This window comes from Barbus barbus (genome assembly GCF_936440315.1).
Source record: "Barbus barbus genome assembly, chromosome: 32".
Lineage (NCBI taxonomy): Eukaryota > Metazoa > Chordata > Actinopteri > Cypriniformes > Cyprinidae > Barbus > Barbus barbus.
This window is the reverse complement of record NC_136760.1, coordinates 4,887,982-4,907,875: the sequence shown is the minus strand read 5'-3', so window position 1 is coordinate 4,907,875 and position 19,894 is coordinate 4,887,982. Positions and strand designations below refer to the sequence as shown.

The window sequence follows — 19,894 nt, the reverse complement described above, 5'->3', positions numbered from 1 at the left end:
TGTAAAAATCAACTTTATACTGTATGTTTTTAACATTTCTGAGTGACATGTCTTTAAAGTTAAGTTAAAATACGTATTTGCACAAATGCCAATTACTCATTTGTCTCTAATTCCAGGTGGTAGTGAATGCACTGGTTGGTGCCATTCCCTCTATTTTCAATGTGCTGCTGGTGTGCCTGATATTCTGGCTCATCTTCAGCATTATGGGAGTCAATCTGTTTGCTGGAAAGTTCTACCACTGCATCAACACCACCACAGGGGAACGCTTTCCCATGGATGTGGTCAACAACAAGAGTGACTGTATGGCCCTGATGCACACCAATGAAGTGCACTGGGTCAATGTGAAGGTCAACTATGACAATGTGGGACTCGGCTACCTCTCACTACTGCAAATTGTACGTTTATTATGACATGTAGAGTTTATTCTATTACATATTGTACACATGCAACCGTTAACAGTCATAACATGATGATATAAAAGATCAAGCAAATTTAGAAGTCAAAAGAGTAAAGCATTTATTTAAACTAAGCAAAAAAAAATCAATAAAAAGATAAATTTAGTGCAGACACCGAGTATAATAATGTCAGAGTTTAAGCATATTTACAGTAAGCGAACTGTATTATCATGTCCTTTCCTTTTTATGCATCAGAGGAAACAGAGGTCACTCAGCACAAATCCATAATGAATAAATGGGTTTTATATGACATGCTGATATTCAGAAAATACCTCTCTCCACACAGGCCACGTTTAAAGGCTGGATGGATATCATGTATGCTGCAGTGGATTCTCGAGAGGTACGTGAATGACAATCTTTCCACCTGTACAACTGCTACAATGCAGTTGAATGGATATAATGTAGTATATGCATGTGCACATGTTGCGAGTTCACAATACAGTAAATAGTCAACACAACCTACTGATATGTTGTCCTCGCTGATTGTATGCAAAGGTGTCCAATTAATAAGTAAAATAAATATTCCACCATTATATACTCGCTCTCATGTCTTTCTAAACCTGTATGCTGCTGTTTTTAGATAGAAACAAACATTTTAAAGAATTAAAAAGAAGAATCGTATTTTCATACAGCTGGTTATAGTGTTAAAAGGGATAAAAAAAATGCATTATACAAGAACCATTAAAGTAGTCCATACAACTTGAGCACTATATTGTAAGTGTTTTGATGCCATTTGATAGCTTTGTGTAATCAATCAACAAAAAATTGAAGTAATTCTTCCCCAAAAGTATAAATATGGTCCCTGTGGCAAAGGTTGTAAGTCAGTAAAGTCAAACTTTGTTAGTTCTCATATCCAAACGTCTTGACATCAAAGTCATGCCATTGATTTGAGTTTTGTAGTGGAGGTAAAGATTAATAAAACGGATAATGAGTTTTCTGTTCAACAGCTTATTTTTAAAGAACAATGTCAGTTCCTAAATCATTGAACTTATTTCTGTTTAGTGTTTAAAAGCCTAGTGTGACTTACTTTTATTGTGGCATTCATTGATTATTTTCTGTGTTAGGTGGACGAGCAGCCATCATATGAGATCAACCTTTACATGTACCTATATTTTGTTATTTTCATCATTTTTGGCTCATTTTTCACTCTCAACCTCTTCATTGGTGTCATCATTGACAACTTCAATCAGCAGAAGTCCAAGATAAGCATTTCTTTTTAAACTAAACTCTAAATTGTGTTGTACATTTGGATCATTCTTTACCAGAAAGAATAATTAATATTTGTTTCTTCTGCACTTTGGAGGGAAAGACATTTTCATGACAGAGGAGCAAAAAAAGTACTACAATGCCATGAAAAAGTTGGGTTCCAAAAAACCTGCGAAACCTATCCCTAGGCCATTGGTATGAACCATTCGACTTACATTGATAACTAATTGACTTTCAACAAATTTATTTATTAATTCTTTTTAGATCAGCATTAGATCCTTTGAGGTTTTTAAAAATTAATCCACTACATTGTTCTCCTAACAGAACGAGATCCAGGGTGTGGTCTTTGACTTCATAACAAAACAGTTCTTTGACATCTTTATTATGGTGCTTATCTGCCTCAATATGGTGACCATGATGATAGAGACAGATGACCAGAGTGCTGAGAAAGAGGATATCCTGTACCAGATCAATTTGTTCTTCATCATCATCTTCACAGGAGAATGCATACTTAAGATGTTTGCGCTCAGACATTACTTTTTCACTATTGGCTGGAACGTCTTTGATTTTGTTGTGGTCATCCTTTCTGTAGCAGGTAAGTGTAGAACAACCCAGGATCATTGAAAACTAAAAAATCAGCAAAATTATCTTATGTTTCCTCTTGTGTGTTTTGTGGCACATTCAAAGTGAAATATCCAGTAAGTGACACAAATGGTGCTAATGCTCTATTGTGTTTGAAAATAATGTACAACATACACAAAAACCTACTCTAAACTTAACCGAAAACAACAAAACTAGCATTTGCTGAAGTAACCATGCCATTTTAAGATTGATTCTACAAGTTTTTAAGCTTTTATCATGGCTTGTGTTCCAAGCGCTTTGCGTCACAAATGCAGTGCTATTGCGTGCGAGTTTAGTTCCAGCAAGTTTACTACATCAGAAAAGCCATTGACATGGAGCTGGTTATGTGATGCAGACATCAAAATATATTCGTTTACAAATCATACACTATGGTAAAATAATTTTGCCATTATAGCTTGTTATGGTGTATTTTTACTCATTTGGATAAACTAGATATTAAAGGTCATTGCACACTGAGTCCGAAATTTTCATCCGAAACTTTCGTCCGTCATAAAATTTTTTGGATCAGGTTCGATTTTCTGTGTTTTTGCATCCGTAACAAGCATTTTGATAGGAGAGGATAGCGAATAAGAAAAAAAAAACGGAAAAACACATACGAAAATTTCAGACTCAGGACTTAAGAGTTCTATATAATAACCCATATTTCTTCTTTCCCAAGGTCTGATGTTATCAGACATCATTGAGAAGTACTTTGTGTCTCCCACCTTGTTCCGTGTCATCCGGCTCGCCAGAATCGGCCGTGTGCTACGTCTCATCAAAGGGGCCAAAGGCATTAGGACTCTTTTGTTTGCCTTGATGATGTCACTTCCTGCCCTCTTCAACATCGGACTGCTTCTGTTCCTCATTATGTTCATCTTCTCCATCTTTGCCATGTCTAACTTTGCCTATGTAAAAAAGCACGCAGGCATCGACGATATCTTCAACTTTGAAACATTTGGCGGCAGCATCATCTGCCTGTTTGAGATCACAACCTCGGCGGGCTGGGATGGGCTTCTGCTGCCCATTCTGAACAGCGGCCCTCCAGACTGTGACCCTGACATAGAGAACCCTGGTACAGACGTTCGGGGTAACTGCGGGAATCCTGGCATGGGTATCATGTTTTTCTGCAGTTACATCATCATGTCGTTCCTGGTGGTCGTGAACATGTACATTGCTATCATTCTTGAGAACTTCAACGTTGCTCAAGAGGAGAGTGGAGATCCACTCTGTGAGGATGACTTTGCGATGTTCGATGAGACATGGGAAAAGTTTGACGTTGATGGTACACAGTTCATTGAGTACAGTCGCTTGTTTGACTTTGTCGATGCCTTGCAGGAGCCTTTACGAATTGCCAAACCCAACCGCCTCAAACTAATCACCATGGATCTACCTATTGTAACCGGTGACAAAATCCACTGTCTGGATATTCTTTTGGCAGTAACCCGTGAGGTTCTTGGCGACACGATTGAGATGGCTGCCATGAAGGAGAGCATTGAAGCCAAGTTCACAATGAACAATCCCACATCTGCCTCCTTTGAGCCAATCACCACCACTCTCAGGAGGAAAGAGGAAGAACGCGCAGCCATTGCGGTTCAACGAACATACCGTAGACATCTCCTCAAACGTGCTGTACGGTATGCATGCTTCATGCATCGTTCAAAGAGGAAAGTCAGGAGTCAAAATGATGAAGAACCTCCTGAAACCGAAGGGTTAATTGCAAGGAAAATGGATGCCCTGTATGGCAGCAATCCAGAACTCGCTCTTGAGCTGCAGGCCAGGCCGATGCCACCTAATGCACAGCTGCCCAAGACCATCTCGGTCACACAGCACAGAGTATCAGTAACCTACCCTCGACCACAGGGACAACTCATACTTCCAGTGGAGCTCACAAGTGAGGTGATCCTCCAGTCTGCACCCACGACGCATGGCCTCTGCAGTTCAGAGAATGCAACAATAAAAGAGTCAATAGTATAACTGGTGGACAATGCCTGTGGACTGAGATAATCCTTGTGATGTAAAATGGAGTATCACCTGCACACACTGAACAGCGTATGCTCCAAAAACAAGATGGCTTAAAGGATTACACAGGACCGCTACAGTGTGACAGCATTGGAATGCTATTTCTTGGGAGTACTGTTTTTTTATTATTTAAACTTTTGTAAAGACCTGTTTCATTTAGGATTCATTTTATTTGATCCCAATTAGAAATGTCCCAGTATATTTGTCATAATTTAGCCAGGTTCTTTTGCCCTTATATGTGTATATATATATATGTTTGCGGGTTTTTTCCCTGTTATAGTGCCACCAAGTGGCTAAGTGCTGCAATTTTTTCACATGACCTCAGACTGAACCCATACACAAATGTGCCAAGTTTGGTGAAAATATCTCATTCCATTCAAGAGTTACAGCCATTTAAGTGAAAGTGGTCACACCCACTTTGAAATTTTGCCGCTGTTGCAGTGATGAATTTAAAGTTCATCCTTTTGGGAATAATTTGTAATATTTAGTATCTTTGTGCAACTTGTTTAGTTCCTTTTTGGTAAAAAAAACCTGGGACTAGTTCGCAAAAGTGTGTTTTGCAAAAAAAGAAAAGAAAAATCCTATATGGAGGAAAATTTTTCCTGGTGAAAATGAAATCACAATTTTAATGTAGCTGTTTCGTCCCCTGCACGCTAATACCCAGTAATTCTACTGTATTTGACTACGGTATGTGGTCACAATGGTATATTTCTTTGGATTGTTTAAAGCACAGTTTTTTCAACAAGCTCCCATTTTATAGGTTCATCATAGTTTTTACCGTGTCCTAAATCATCTTTTTGAATACTTGTTACAAGATGTATCATTATTTATAGCTCCCGCACACTTCATAATTCAATAATGATCAAAGAATTCACTACAGTACTTGTTAAACACTTATTATAAAATCTGATATGTTACTCACAGTATAATTCTGATGTTTAGCTGCACAGATCTCAGAACTATTAGGAAGGAGAACCGCTGGTACTGACCATCACTCTAACATGTCTGTTTAGTCTACTGAACTATTTATAATCTCAGTTCATGGATTACCAGTTTACAGCAGAATGGTGGAACGAGTAGAACAGAAACTGATACTTTACAGTGGGGTGTACAGACTCACTTTGAGCAGAATGTGCCACTATGAAAAACATATACTGTGTAGTTGTAGTCCCCAGTGACTGTACTATACCTTTTTAAAGGGGTCATATGATGCTTTTTTTTAAAGATTATTATTTTGTGTATTTGGTGTAACAGAATATGTTGACATGCTTTAATGTTCAAAAAACATTATTTTTCAAATACTGTACAATATTGTAGGTCCTCTATGCCCTCCTTCCGACAAGTGCAGTCTGCTCTGATTGGCCAGCTGACACAGTGCATTGTGATTGGCCGAACACCACAAGCACTCGTCGGAAATGTAATGCCCCTTTCCATAATTGCAAGCTTCAGCTTTCAAAATAAAAGTAAAAACAGTTAATAATGTCCTTAGTTTTACCATCAGTTCAAGCCCGAGAGGGGAACAGAGTCGCATGACAGACACAGTGATGATGATGCTTCTATGTATTTGCACACAAGCCGCAATTAAAAAAGCTGACTCCACTGTGATGTGACCCTGTCTCTCTCTCTCACACACACACACAACATGAAAACTCTGCATTTGAACAGTCAGTCAATAGCAAATACTTAAACTAATAACAAAACATACATACAGTCGCTGATTCAGAAGCGCCAGATTGTCATGGCAAAGTCAGTATTACTTCCTCTCCTAGGTTCACGAAGCGGTCGTTCATAAAATGCGTTGCTGTTCTGTTATAAGTAATCTTAATGATTCTTAAATGCATCTACTTTCGGATGTCCAAATAAAGTGCTTTTGCTTTCACCCAGAAACACACAGCGTCTCCCTGACATTGCTGCATCAACACTACTGCGGTTACTGAAACCACCCCTTCTTTCTTTGCGTGACCATTTGGGCGGCATTATGCAAATATTTCCACATCGTGACGTAGACGTGTGGGGGCGTGTTTGAATGAGCCATTTTAGGGGGGTTTTAACTTTGATAAAGAATATCTCTTTGGTTTTAAGACTTTAGTCTTTGTAACTTCAGGGATCTTATCTATGCACAATCAGCTTGTAACACTCCAAAGAGAAAGCAAAACTTGAATATCGCATCATATGACCCCTTTAAAAAATATTTTGCAATTAATATAACTTGAAGCATTAAAAGCATTGTGTAATTGTAGCAATTCCTTTTAATGCCCTGGTAGTCAAAAGAGCTAGATCTCATAGATTTCACTTGAGATTATTTAACTAGTATGCTGAAAATCTTCCAAGCCTGTAAAGTAAATGCAGGTTTCATGTTCTTATTCAGACGTTATTTAAGAAGGTAAGTAAACCTAGTTAGAATGACCCCATCCATTTAACAGTATTTAACAAAGAGACAGCACAGCACTAATAAGCTTGATGTGAACTCGAGCATCATAGTGTCCATTATAATGAATTGATGAATAATTTGTACCCCTGATAACTCTGTTGCAAAACTGCATCAGATTATTTTTCTTTGTCCAGGCAAAGGCATTAACCTGTAACTGCTTTATAACTGATTCCCTTCTTTACAAAAAGAGTCTGAAGTGTCCAGGAGATGCCACACATGATTCTTACCTAATTTATATCTAGCTGAAATTCATATTTGTTACTGGAGATATGGTTGTGATGTTTACACCTTCCTTTGAATTCCTTTCATTAAATTGAAAATTGGCCATTTTAAAACATTATCAAGTTAATAATCCCCGAAGTATGTTCAGTGTTTTAGTACCTGTGAGTCATCATAGCTAGAAGTTGTATGTATTAGAGTCATTTAACGATGGAGTTCCTCTGAAGTCTTAATGTGACTGCAAATGTCTTATTTCTTAAAACTCATAAATGAAGCACTTTGAGATATTTATATTTACCTCTTGTATAGTTTTTAGATTTGGTCTCTTATTACCAAAAAGCATTAGTTAGTATATGTTAAAATGAGAATTACTTTTGTTTAGAAAAAAAAAACTCATCAGCTTGTATATGTAATCTGTGGGCAGTTTTGTGCACTTTCGGTTTTCATATTGATATTGTTAATATGCAAATCATTTTCTATTGTTTACATTTTTATCAAGAAGAGAGACAGTGCTTTAGCATTTGCTTGCCTCATTGCCTGTATATATACTTTGCAGATAGAAGCGTATTTCTCAGATGCTGTCTTTTCTTTGTATCATCACTTGACAACATTTAATTCAATGTGCATTCAAAATGTTCATAGAATAAATTTGATAAGATAAACGTGCGTCTCTTCATGCTTTAAAGATTTGAATTGCAGTCTCAGATTGCAGTTCTTCAGCGTCATCGCTGAAGAACGCTTCATCTCATGGCAGGATTTAGTAGAGTTTACAGTCTTAGCATGCTATCATGTGTTGTTTGTGGATGTGTTTTCACAGAGGTGTTTATCAAGACCATTTTTTTCCATTCGACTTGTGCTCCACTTGACTTTTTCTGTGTGTCACAGTAGCCCCTGCCCGGATAGCTGTTCTTGTTTCACACCTTCTATTTTTACACCCAGCTAGAGATGTCTTCACCTCAGGTAACCAGTCTTAATAAGTTTGGAATCCAGTGGCATTTGTGTTATGGGGATAATTTAGCTTTCATAAGCATATTCACTGATGGGAGAAAAAATAATATTGCTGACTGGTCTTACTGTTCAGAAATGTGTACTAGCACAAAATCTTTTACTGGAGAAACAACTTACAAAAAACATTACTATTTCTAGTTATTATTTAGATGGTAGTCGTTCCCACAGATTTTGAGTAAATCAGGCAGTAAAGTGTTTTGTGTGTGTGTGTGTGTGTGTGGTTAGCAGACTGTCATCTGGCAATCTCTTTAGGCCACTGAGTTCCCAGCATTGAACCAGTGTTAAAGTTCAGAGAGCGGGTGAATTACAGCCTGCTTCGTATCATGTAATAGCAGTGGTAAGCACACAAACCTCATTTTTCCATCCATCTTGTTTCCAAACTGCTTGTTCAGGTATTTAGGGTCACAGGGATGCAGATGTTTTTCCTGGAGTCTCACCATAGGCAGGGAAACACAGAGGACTGAGAGCCAGTCCATCATTTTTATCAAATTATTTTAGTTATTTCCTCATCATTTGCTTCTCAGTACACCCCCCTACAATTACATATTAAACAACTTATTTGTTGCTACACTAAAAATAGCTAGTACATTTACAATCAATTACAAAGTAACATTGAATTAACTGACATTTTGAAGTAGAAATAACTGAAATAGGGTTTTCTTTTCAAACACACTCCAGTAATATTTGTTTTATTTACAACTTCAACAAATATTTTTTACAGTGTACAGTACTACTGGTTTCTGAGTTAAAATTAAGTCACCTTCTTTTTGGTTCATAAACAATGTAAATAGCATGATGGTCACAGACAATGATGTGCGACTTTAACTGCTACATTTTTAACCTTAACTGAGTACATGTATTTGTTGAAATCTATCTGGTTTACAGCTTCTGTCTGGTTCATCCTCAGGTGATTCCCTAGATTTTCCTGCACCTGCTGACCAGCATTTAGCGGTTTATTTTCATTAAGAAGTGACCGAAAGTGGTCACAACTAAATCAGGGAGCTGTTTGCTTGGTAATCAATTTCCACCAGTTTGACTGATTCGGGTAGGGCACCAGTAGTGAGCATGTAAGGCTATTTACGGTATTGAGCCAAGCATAGAACAATGAAAACACTCTTTTCTCTCATTTAACCACATATTTCATAATACTTGTTTAGTTTTATTTTTGTACTGTTGATTATTTGCACATCTGATTTTTTTCTACCTCCCTTGCCTGTTCTGACTTTGAAGCTGGATGCATATTGTTTCAATGTATATCTATGGTTGTACCAACATTGTACAACCATAGATTTAAAAATGTTGCTAAAAATAAATGTTGTACAACCTTTGCTGTCCTGTGGCAAAAGGTTGCGATTCCTTTTAGACCATACATGGAATATTGATTTTAAGTGCGACCTGAACACACCTGTGAGTGATCGGATATTTGTTAATAAAATGTGTCATAAGAGAGCGTGAGAGCTTTCTTATGTCTGATCATCTCGATGAGCATTCACGCTATTTTATGCATGCACAGTAAGGTGAGCATTTTTAGTTGTGTCAGTGTGGATGAGCAACTTTTAGAAAACATTTAAAAATTTCTTAAATTTATCCAGAATAATGTGCACATAGCATTGCTCCTGGAGGGCCACTCAAAACATCTGACTGGAAGTTGACATGTACATATTAAAAAACAATCGGTTCTTCTTTGGCATTAGTGGTTCCATAAGGAACCTTTAATATCCATGGAACCTTTCGATTTTTTCACTTCTGTGGCATTGCTACAAAACCCCTTTTGGAACATTTATTTTTAAGAGCGTACTTGCAAAGTTGCTTATACTCAGTGAGATGTTATCAAAATGAAGTGTTAGCAGATATTAAGCAGACAGTCTACTGATTGACATTGCATGTATTTTTCACAGTGAATAAGTAAAAAAAAAAAAAAAAACTCAAACTTTTTCAATTCAAAATGTTCATGTTTAGTGGAGTGCTGTTGTTTGTGATGTTTAATAACAATTTCTGAGCAAAAATAGTTTTTCAGTTAAGCAGCTATTATTTGCACATCTGAATCTTAGACTGTTTATTGCAGAAGGCAATATATGTAACAGGACTTTTGCATTTAACTTTTTGTGGGCATATAACATTTGCAATGGCTAATTTCTTTTTTTGTTTTGTTTGTGAGCTTACGATACATTCTAAGAAAGTCTCTAATAACACAGCCTAATGTAGGCTGACCATGTAAACATTTAGAAATGTTTCATAATCATTCTTCACAGGGGTTTCCCCTGTATTTTGAATTATTGCATTGCATTCTGTTTTAGGGTTAAAGGAAATGCCTATAAACTTAACAGAAAACTTACTGGTAATTTTCAGCCAAGATAATAATCTGGTTTTGTTATGCATAAACGGTTGCAGCCTATATCAGTCTTTATATTTTGCATTAAGATGATTCACTTGCTCCTTCACCTTTTGATGCATGAGTGTATCGATTTGCATGTTTCTCTGAAACGGAATCGTATCATTGCAGCTTCATGACCTGCACCCTTCACTCTGGAGGAGCTGTCTTCCTTCTGTTCTGTCTATGTGATCTGCGCTGACTTCTACGCTTTCTCGGAGAGGTGTATTTCAGGATCAAGAATCATGCATTACTTCCTGCTGGGATCTTCGGTCATGGCACTGATTTACCTCTCAGGTAAATATGACTTCTTAAGACCTTAAAAACTGCTGTTGTGTTTGACTTTTACGCAAGTTACTGTACTGAAATGCAACATTTTGGTGCGCTTTTGAAGTTCTGGGTGGAATTTGTGAGCTGTAGTTTACGATTGATGCATATGATTTTTATTTCACATTTGAAAGTTGCAGGATATCAGTTTGCATATTACAGTTACTGTAACTTAGGCTTGTTTTTAGTGTTGTTCTTCCTTTCCATCTGTGAGTGAAAGAGGAAGTCCCATTGCTTCAAAACAAGTTTGCATTTGCCAGATATCATTTTTTAACAATAAACAGTTCATGAAGTTCATGCAGTTTATAATAGTTGCTGTTTAGTGTCTTTCATAATGAAAGCATGTTTCTTGGTTTTACTTCTGCTGGTAACATGAAAATGACCTTTGCCATATTAAACCGGTTCTGTCTCGCATGTTTTCTCTCCATCCATCTCATCTTTTCGGTTGAAGGAAGTATCCATGTGTTCCAGAAGCCACGATTTGTTGGCATAAGGACGGGTCGGACTGTGAGGATATACTGTGTGGCGTCGAATCCGTCTTTGCCGGCTCATGTAAAGTGGTTCAAAGGCCAGGATGAAAAACACCAGCTCAGCAACAGCCAAAGAATAAAGATAAAGGAGAAGAGTAATACAATAAATGCCTCCATTATCTTAAGCAAAGTGGAGACCGAGGACAGCGGCACTTACTTTTGCAAGCTGAACGATACGCTTGGACCTGGAACTGAGCTACAAGTGTCCAGTAGGTGTCAATTTTCTCGATGCTTTTTGCTTGCTTTCTTCACCTGTATACATATATTTCTCTCTCTGTTTATTCTCCAGGATACACTGACCCCAAGGCTATCTTGAGGAGATCGAGAGTCAAGGATATTTTCATTTTCCTTCAGGCCTTACTGTTGATTTTGTGCATCGTCGTTCCTCTGGTTCAGTTTTACAGACTGGTAAGGGCCACAACATTTCCACAGACTGATTTGTGCACTTTTCCATGTAAAGTACCCATTACCATTTTTATCGCCATCTAACAGCGTTTTTTTTCATTGTGTTTCAGGAGAAGAAAGAAGAAGCAGATTATGAAGAGCCTGAGGATGATCACATATATGAGGTGAGTGTTTTGGTACATTTGCTTAGTTTGTTACTATCATTGTGGTGGTTTACGGTTGGTTGAGTTTTTAACTCTGAGCTCTGCAGCTATTGTTGCATGCACTTCCGGAAGTGAAAGCACGCATGGTTTGTCGTGATAGACAATGCATGAATTTATACTTGTGATATTATAAAACAAATAGGAACATTTCTAACCTCTCCAAATTCTGGTCGAATTTGATTAGCCGAGCGGTGTTCCAAGAGTATCGATGTAACAGTCCATCAGTGCACTCTCAGGAAAAAAAAGGTACAAAAGTTGTCACTGGGGTGGTAGCTTTTTCAGAAAGTACACTTTTAGGTACTAAAATGTACAATTTCTGTACTGATATGTACCTTCAAGGGGCTACCATTTGAAAAGGTACCGCCCCAGTGACAGCTTTTGTACCTTTTTTTCAGAGAGTGTACTGAGACGTTTCACTGTTCGTCTGTGCCAGACACTGCAAAAATGATTTTCTCTCTCAGTATTTTTGACTTGTTTTCCAATATAAACATCTAAACCTTCTTAAACCTTAAATCAAGACACATTCACATGAGAAGCATATTACTTAAGTTATTAAGTCGTGTTTTCTGAAATATTTTTTTTTTTAAATATGTGAGTTTTAACTTAAAATGAAGAAAAAGTATCTGCCAATAGGGTAAAAAAGAAACATAATACAAAGGGAAAACAAGTTTTATTTTTCTTACCCCATTAGCAGATATTTGTTGCTGTTTTAGACATAAAGTCACTTAAATCTGATAAATTTGTAAAATTATCAAAATGAAGAAAAGAAAATTAAAATAAATACATTAAAAAATATAAGTCACTAATTTTGGTAGGTGTTCAAATTTAGCAAAATTAAGTGAGTTTATTCCTAAAATGAAGTAAAAGCAAATCTGGCAATGAGTTAAGAAGAATAAATTTAAATTAATATAAGGAATTTTTTTTTTTTTCTCACCCACTGGCAGATATTTATAAGGCACTTAATTTTAATAGATATTTTAGAAAGCTAGGCTATCTAATGTCATATTGCCTCTAAAGTACCTGTAACTTACGAATGTTTTACTGAAACACAAGAAAAAAAATTGCAGGGACTCTTTCAGGGACTGCCTCGATTCGTTCAAAAACAGATTAATTTAGCAATTTAACACTACTGTGTGTTATTACCCAGTGACTGATTCTGCTTCAGCTTCATTTGAAATTATTTACTAACACTAATGAACTAAAAACCTTTTTCCCTGATGGAAAAATTGTGTATTCTTGTTATAATAATGAATGAAACTTAATAATTAAAAAAGAAAATCTCACTGCTTCTCATGACGAATAGCTTTAGTATACCACTTTGACAAAACATCTGGTCCTTGAATGTCTTTGCTAAGCGTCTGTGTGTGCTCTCTGTGTCTGTGCTGTCCAGGGGCTGGAGATTGAGCAGTGTGGCGGTGCGGATCTGTATGAGGACATCACTGCTTTAGCCCGGGACACAGATGCAGCGTGGGAAGTCGAGTCCCCAGACCAAGAGTGAGAAAAACACATCCATCAGATTATTGGTCTGCAGATCTCAACACCAGACACAAATGTTCGCAATTGCATCCAATCCACTGTCAGTTTGTGCTGGATAAGTCACATGTAGGCAGACTGTGTGTGAATACAGTAAATGCTTTAAAACAAACTTTTTTATTTTGAAATTATGACATTTATAGGCTTGAGGTTTTTGTTGAAGATGTGACATAGACAACAATAACAATCATCTATAGGCATTGCAATGCGTTTAACTTATGTTTTTATTGTTTGTTGTCTGTTACACTTTTTATATTCATTTTTACTGTACTGTGTATTATGCGGTAGTGTTTTTAGAGTGGGTTTGTTGTGTGAATGCACCAGCTCTGCTAGTCATTCATAACAAGGTGCTCTCTATTTGGTTATAAAAATACTAGTGGTAAGGAACTGTTTAAAGCTTAAGGGAACTTTCACTTCATGTCTGTTAAAATAAGCATGCGAATAGCAGGTGTTTTCCACAAAGTAGCTTTTTTTGGTAAATGTTTGGTCAATTTTCTTTGCATTCATTCTGATTGAATGCCTTTGTAAGTCTTTGAAAGAGCATCTGCAAAAAACATCTGACCGTCTGTACAAGGATTTAATATTGTCACTGTTGCAAATTTGCTATTTGATTAGAAAAATACTAAATGTGTTTTTATTTTTTCCGTCACAATGTTTGTTTTCAAATTTCCTGTACTCTAAAAAGTTATAAACTTTGTTTTGTTTAAACAGGTTAAAAAATCAAATTTTTTTTCTGAGTGGTCTCAAATCACGTTTGGACTACATGGATTAAGTATATACTTGAATTGAAAGACAGGATAATATACAAATATTAAAGGAGAGAATCTAAGAAATACAGAAAGGCTGTCAGAAAGATACAAGCGTTTCAGTCTTCTAATAGTAAGCTATACTGTAAGAGCTGTAGGGAGGGAAAGTACGTCATCTTATGGCCATTCAGACAAACAAAATCTTTTAATATATAATATTTAATATAATCAGTCTAGACGAGTCGATGCTAGTTACTGACACCTGATTTGATTTGACAGATTTTACAGAATTTTATCATGTAGTTTACCCTCAGGCCATCCAAGATGCAAGTTTGTTTCTTTTTAGGAACAGATTTGGAGAAATGTAGCATTTCATCACTTGCTCACCGGTGGATCCTCTGCAGTGAATGGGTGCCGTCAGAGCTGTGCTGAAATCTGCATTTGATTTATTCTAGATCTAGTGTGTGTGTGTGTGTGTGTGTGTGTGTGTGTGTGTGTGTATCTAAACTATCATAGATAAACCATATAATGGCTTGTTGGTTCCAAATAATGGGTTTATCAGCCATCTGGTGGATCTCTGTAGAACTGTGTTATTACAGCACATTTGTATTTACATTTACACAAATGCAATGAGTAACACAGCAAGTGATTCATCATAAGAAGACACGTTTACATGAGAAGTGCAAGCTATATAAAGTTTCAGACATTGTTTTGAATAGGGAAATGTTGTTTAAAAAAACTGTGGTATTCACATGTAAGGGAACTTATTTAATGCACTGCAAATGCGTGGTTTTATATAGTCTAGATCAAAGATGAACTCACATAGTGGGACAAATAGATTTCATAAGGCTTGAAATTTTGAGTTGATTTGAATTAATGAAAGAGCCTTTCCAGGTTAATTTGCACTAATCAATCATTTAAAATCACTAATGGTTAGAGAGTCGGACTCGTAATCAAAAGGTTGCGGGTTCGAGTCCCCGGCCGGCAGGGATTGTAGGTGGGGGGAGTGAATGTCCAGCGCTCTCTCCACCCTCAATACCACGACTGAGGTGCCCTTGAGCAAGGCACCGAACCCCCAGCTACTCCCCGGGCGCCGCAGCATAAATGGCTGCCCACTGCTCCGGGTGTGTGTTCATGGTGTGTGTGTGTTCACTGCTGTGTGTGTGTGCACGTTGGATGGGTTAAATGCAGAGCACGAATTCCGAGTATGGGTCATCACCATACTTGGCAGTATGTCACTTCACTAATTTGGTTACAAATAATTCTTTAGTTGATGTTTTAGTGACACCTGCTGGTCGGACATGTGTACTGCGTGTTTTCATTTGTGGGCCACAGTTCACCCCAGAAACCAAAGAAAAGAAAAACAATATAAATTACATTTCTTATAATTACTGATGAATAATTAGCATTTTGACATTATTTTCATGACAAATGAGCACATTTTTCCCAAAACTGTTTTTTATAATATAATTCTTGATTTTGAAATTGAAGTACTTTTGGGTCCAAACAGCTGATAAAAACATCACAATAATCCACAAGCAATCCACACCACTCCAGTCCAGCAATTAACATCTTGTGAACGTGAAAAACTGCGTGTTTGTAAGAAGAAAAAAAATCATTAAGATGTTTATGACTTCCATCTGAAATATAAGTCCTCTATACATAATTATACACCTTGATGATAGATTTGTTTCTTCTCATTTTCACTTTATAAGATCTTAATTGCTGGACTGGAGTGGTGTGGATTACTTGTGGATTGTTGTGATGTTTTTAATCAGCTGTTTGAACTTGCATCCTGACGGCACCCATTCACTGCAGAGGATCCATTGGTGAGCAAGTGATGGAATGCTGAATTTCTCCAAACCTGTTCCAATCAAGGAATGAACTCGTCTATATCTTGGCTGGACTGAGGGATTTTAAAACTTTCTTTAAAATCTGTATAAATTTGAAAGGTACTGCAAACAGGAAAATATTTAGTTTTAAAATTATTTTATACCCTTTTCTATATTTCAGAAATAAATTCACAAAATTTATTAAAACATTCAAGTTTTTTATTTGATGGCAGAAATACAATTTATTTATTTTTTATTGTAATCACTTAATTTTTACATTTTTATGTAACAGCTAAAAAGGATGATAAATAAATTAATAAATAAGGATATAATCTTTAGATATTAGTATGCAAAACCATAATGTAAAAAAATATATTCAATTACACAAATAAAATAATATAAATAAATAATAATTAAATAATTTAAATAATTTATTAAAATGTAGTATCTTTAATATAAATAACATCTAAAAATAACAATAAATAAACACTGTGTACAGCTGTATAAAATATTATAAAAAGGAGTGTAAACACTGATTAACAACACTGATTTTTTTTTTTCCTTCTGTAAATGGAGAGAAGCTTCAAGAGGTCCAGTTATTAAACATGAGTGTGGAAGGAGAAGAACTCCAGCTGACTCATGAAACTTATGACCCGTTTTCTGACGATCTCCCAGCTGTGATCTCTATCCTCCTGAAAGAGTAAAACAACAGTTAGTCCAGCATTTAAATGAGTTTCTACATTTACAGCTGAGGATTCATCTATAGATTCAAATCTCACCGTGTTCAGTTCTGTCATGTGTCTCAGTCTTTCAAAATACAGATGCAGCTTTTTGTTCCTCTTCATTTTGTAAGCACCCTGCATTGAGAAAGAAATCAATCATTTCCTCTGGCTTGATGTTAGTGGTAATATATATATATATATATATATATACACACACTGTACTTACACATGAGTGCAGTCCATTAATCTCCTCATGCATGACATTTAAGAAATCTTCCAGTTTTTTAGCATCCCAGGGGACGACGGCATCGTCGAAGAGGACAGTGATCTCCACCAGAGCCTGAATGACGAACATGATCTGTTTCTCAGGCTGAGAAGAAGAAACAAAAGATATAGATAGATATATGAATATAGATTCATAATCAGCAGCACATATTATGGTGTCTTTTTAAAATAATAATAATAAATTTTACTAACCTCTGCTCCTCTGTGGTTATTGATCAGTTCATATGGGATTGGGTTGATGTCCTTGTGGTCCTTATGGATTTTCTCACCCTACGAAATATTCATAAACAGATTTAATGAAGAGATTATTTTGAGCAGATTCAGACTTGAACTTTTTGTTTAAAAGTTAAAAAATATTAACTATTGCAATTGCATTTGGTTAGTTTAGGTAAAGTGTTTATATTATATTAATATTATATGAAGGGAAAGTATATCAGTTATCACACCATATCTCCCACAATGTGACCCAGGACAACAAAACCAGTCATAAGGGTTAATTTTTCAAAACTGAGATTTATACATCATCTGAAAGCTGAATAAATAAGATAGGAGAGGACCATATTTGACTGAGATTCAACTATTTGAAAATCTGGAATCTGAGGGTGCAAAAAAATCTAAATATTTAAAGTTGTCCAAATGAAGTTCTTAGCAATGCATATTACTAATCAAAAATTAAGTTTTGATATATTTACAGTAGGATATTTACTAAATATCTCCATGGAACATGATCTTTACTTAATATCCTAATGAATTTTGGCACAAAAGAAAAATCAATAATTTTGACCCATACAATGTATTTTTGGCTATTGCTCTTGTGCGACTTGTGGTCCAGGGTGAATGTCTTAAAAGATGATATTTAATGCTTAGTTTCATGACTGAAGCTCTGTAGTTTCAAAATTCAATGCAATGCAATTACCATGGAGATATGAAAAAACATTAATGTTCCTCAAAGGCCAGATGGATCATATTTCATACATATTAAGTTTTTTTTTCAAAATGAATATGAGGCAAGTATTGATGAAGTTGCTTAAATCGAGTAAATATTAATTTTGAAATATTATTTTTTTTTTTAAGTACCAATCTCTCAATTAATAATAATAATTGAAGAAAATGAAATGTTAAAATATTAAAATTGTAATCTTTTAAGTAATATTCCACAAAGTCTCTCAGTTACTAATAATCAAATATTAAAAGGAAAACTGTAAAATGTAAAACTCACCATCTTTTTGATGAGATCCAAAGAGACTCCGTGGTGGTGCTGGAACTTGTGTTTTATCCATCTGCAGCTCAGTCCAGAGCTGAAGCAGCACGCGGACAGAAGAAGACAGAGCTGCACCAAACGAAGGTCCATAGTGTCGTGTTTCTCCAGAAGATGATGCCACAGGCTGATGCACTGATGATCTCGTCTCTCCTCCATTCTCTCCGCTGGTTATATGCGCGCGTTTCGGGAATTGCACCCAGCATTTCACTTTCCAGATGTAAACGGCGCACCTGAGATCAGGTATGGGTAAACCACAGTGACGCAACAGCTTTTGAGTCAGTGTGGGAATGCGGAGGATGCTTATACAGTAAAAATAATAAACACAAATGCATTAGGCTATAAACACAGATAGTAAAAATAGCCAAATATAGAGAGTGTGGACCCACATACACTCTTAAAAATAAAGGTGATGTCATAGAAGAATCTTTTTTGTCTAAATGGTTCCATAAACTTTCTGTTTCACAAAAGCTTCTTTGTGGCAAAAGAAGGTTCTTCAGATGATAAAAAGCTAAGAAAGAGGTGGTTCTTTAAAGAACCTTTGACTGAATGGTTCTTTGTGGAACCTTTATTTTTAAGAGTGTATAGACTAACAAACAAAGTTGACGAAACTTATAGCATGCCAGTGTTTTTTGTTTTCATTGTAATCTTGAATCATAAAGGTTTTGTTCATGCATTCAGTTCAGTCATTTCTAGGCTATATTATTTAATAGTTTCGTTTGTTTATGTGGGTTTAATGGTTTGAAGAAGGTTTCGTGAGAGTGTGAACTTTGACTCTTACAGAGGAATAAAGGAAAGAAATTCCACAGATAATAACTGAGAAAGTGAAAACGAAAGCGCGTGACGACACTTCACTTATTCACTCAATCATCATTAAATATTATATTACGATTATTACAAAAAATATCACTGAAATTGGTATTACCGTGGGCTAAATCAATAGCCTATTTAAAAAAAATAATAATAATAAATAAAAATGGAAACGATGGAGGAATATGCACCTGTTAAGAACAACGTGGATTTACTTTTAAATCGTCATTATAATAAACATTTGCTAATTAAGCTATTACATTAGCAAATGTTTCAAAGAAAGACATGACTTTTGATATTTAGACTAGGCTATATATTTTTTTAAAGGTGTAATGTAAAATAGCCTACTATTTAAAATGTTATTTTGACAATTTAGGCTACTCAAAAAAAAAAATATATACGACTTAGCCTATAATATTTATATATTTAATTGCCTATATTTGAATTGTAGCTTAATAAAAACACTATGAATGAAAATGTAATGATTCAGTCTATAGTTCTAATGAAAGCAGAGATATCTGAAATGTAGGCTAATTCATGGAAATATAAAATAGCCTAATAATCCCATTGATAAGTAAAACATGTAAAACCATGCCACTGTGCCAATCAGAACATGTGTTTATCTCTTTATACTTAAGAATAAAAAAATAAACAAATCTTAATAAAAATGAATAGGCCTATTCAACATGTATTGTCACACTAATTTCCAGAGAAATAATATAAGATAAAATCTCAAAACTATTTCGACTGACTAAATTTGACAAATGTCAATCATGTAATTAAAATTCTAACTTATTTTCCTTCCCGGAAATGCATAATGATGTGACGTAATGCCTTGAGTCCCTATGAGCTCCTGGTCAAATGAGTGCCCTAAACACAATTGTAATGCTGTGCCCCCTCTGTCAAATATTAT

General features: G+C 35.7%; 3 protein-coding genes across 3 annotated transcripts in view; 2 read left to right on the top strand and 1 right to left on the bottom strand.

Annotated features, from left to right (window-relative positions):
• LOC306852059 (sodium channel protein type 4 subunit alpha A-like) overlaps positions 1-4,256 on the top strand; it is a gene marked incomplete at both ends in the record, with an annotated part of 30,899 nt that extends 26,643 nt beyond the window's left edge. Inside the window, 6 exons of the mRNA XM_079388664.1 lie at positions 117-395; positions 742-795; positions 1,520-1,657; positions 1,752-1,856; positions 1,986-2,256; positions 2,962-4,256. Coding sequence (XP_079244790.1) covers positions 117-395; positions 742-795; positions 1,520-1,657; positions 1,752-1,856; positions 1,986-2,256; positions 2,962-4,256 — 2,142 coding nt within the window. The remainder of the gene's footprint in view (positions 1-116; positions 396-741; positions 796-1,519; positions 1,658-1,751; positions 1,857-1,985; positions 2,257-2,961) is intronic.
• Positions 4,257-10,441: 6,185 nt separating this feature from the next.
• On the top strand, positions 10,442-14,050 carry cd79b (CD79b molecule, immunoglobulin-associated beta). The gene is made up of 5 exons (XM_079388556.1): positions 10,442-10,627; positions 11,109-11,396; positions 11,477-11,595; positions 11,703-11,756; positions 13,186-14,050. The coding sequence occupies exons 1-5, from the start codon at positions 10,576-10,578 to the stop codon at positions 13,291-13,293; spliced, it is 621 nt and encodes a 206-aa protein (XP_079244682.1). The 5' UTR covers positions 10,442-10,575; the 3' UTR covers positions 13,294-14,050.
• Positions 14,051-16,505: 2,455 nt separating this feature from the next.
• On the bottom strand, positions 16,506-18,330 carry ifnphi4 (interferon phi 4; the record flags this gene model as incomplete). Its single annotated transcript, XM_079389088.1, has 5 exons — positions 16,506-16,595; positions 16,686-16,763; positions 16,855-16,998; positions 17,106-17,183; positions 18,133-18,330. The coding sequence occupies 5 exons, from the start codon at positions 18,328-18,330 to the stop codon at positions 16,506-16,508; spliced, it is 588 nt and encodes a 195-aa protein (XP_079245214.1).
• Positions 18,331-19,894: the final 1,564 nt, after the last annotated feature.

Excerpts from the sequence above, each read along its gene's own strand:
- cd79b (XM_079388556.1), top strand. The coding sequence starts at position 10,576 with ATGCATTACTTCCTGCTGGGATCTTCGGTCATGGCACTGATTTACCTC. Across the intron at positions 11,596-11,702 it reads TGGTTCAGTTTTACAGACTG|GAGAAGAAAGAAGAAGCAGA; the intron begins GTAAGGGCCACA and ends ATTGTGTTTCAG. Across the intron at positions 11,757-13,185 it reads AGGATGATCACATATATGAG|GGGCTGGAGATTGAGCAGTG; the intron begins GTGAGTGTTTTG and ends TGTGCTGTCCAG.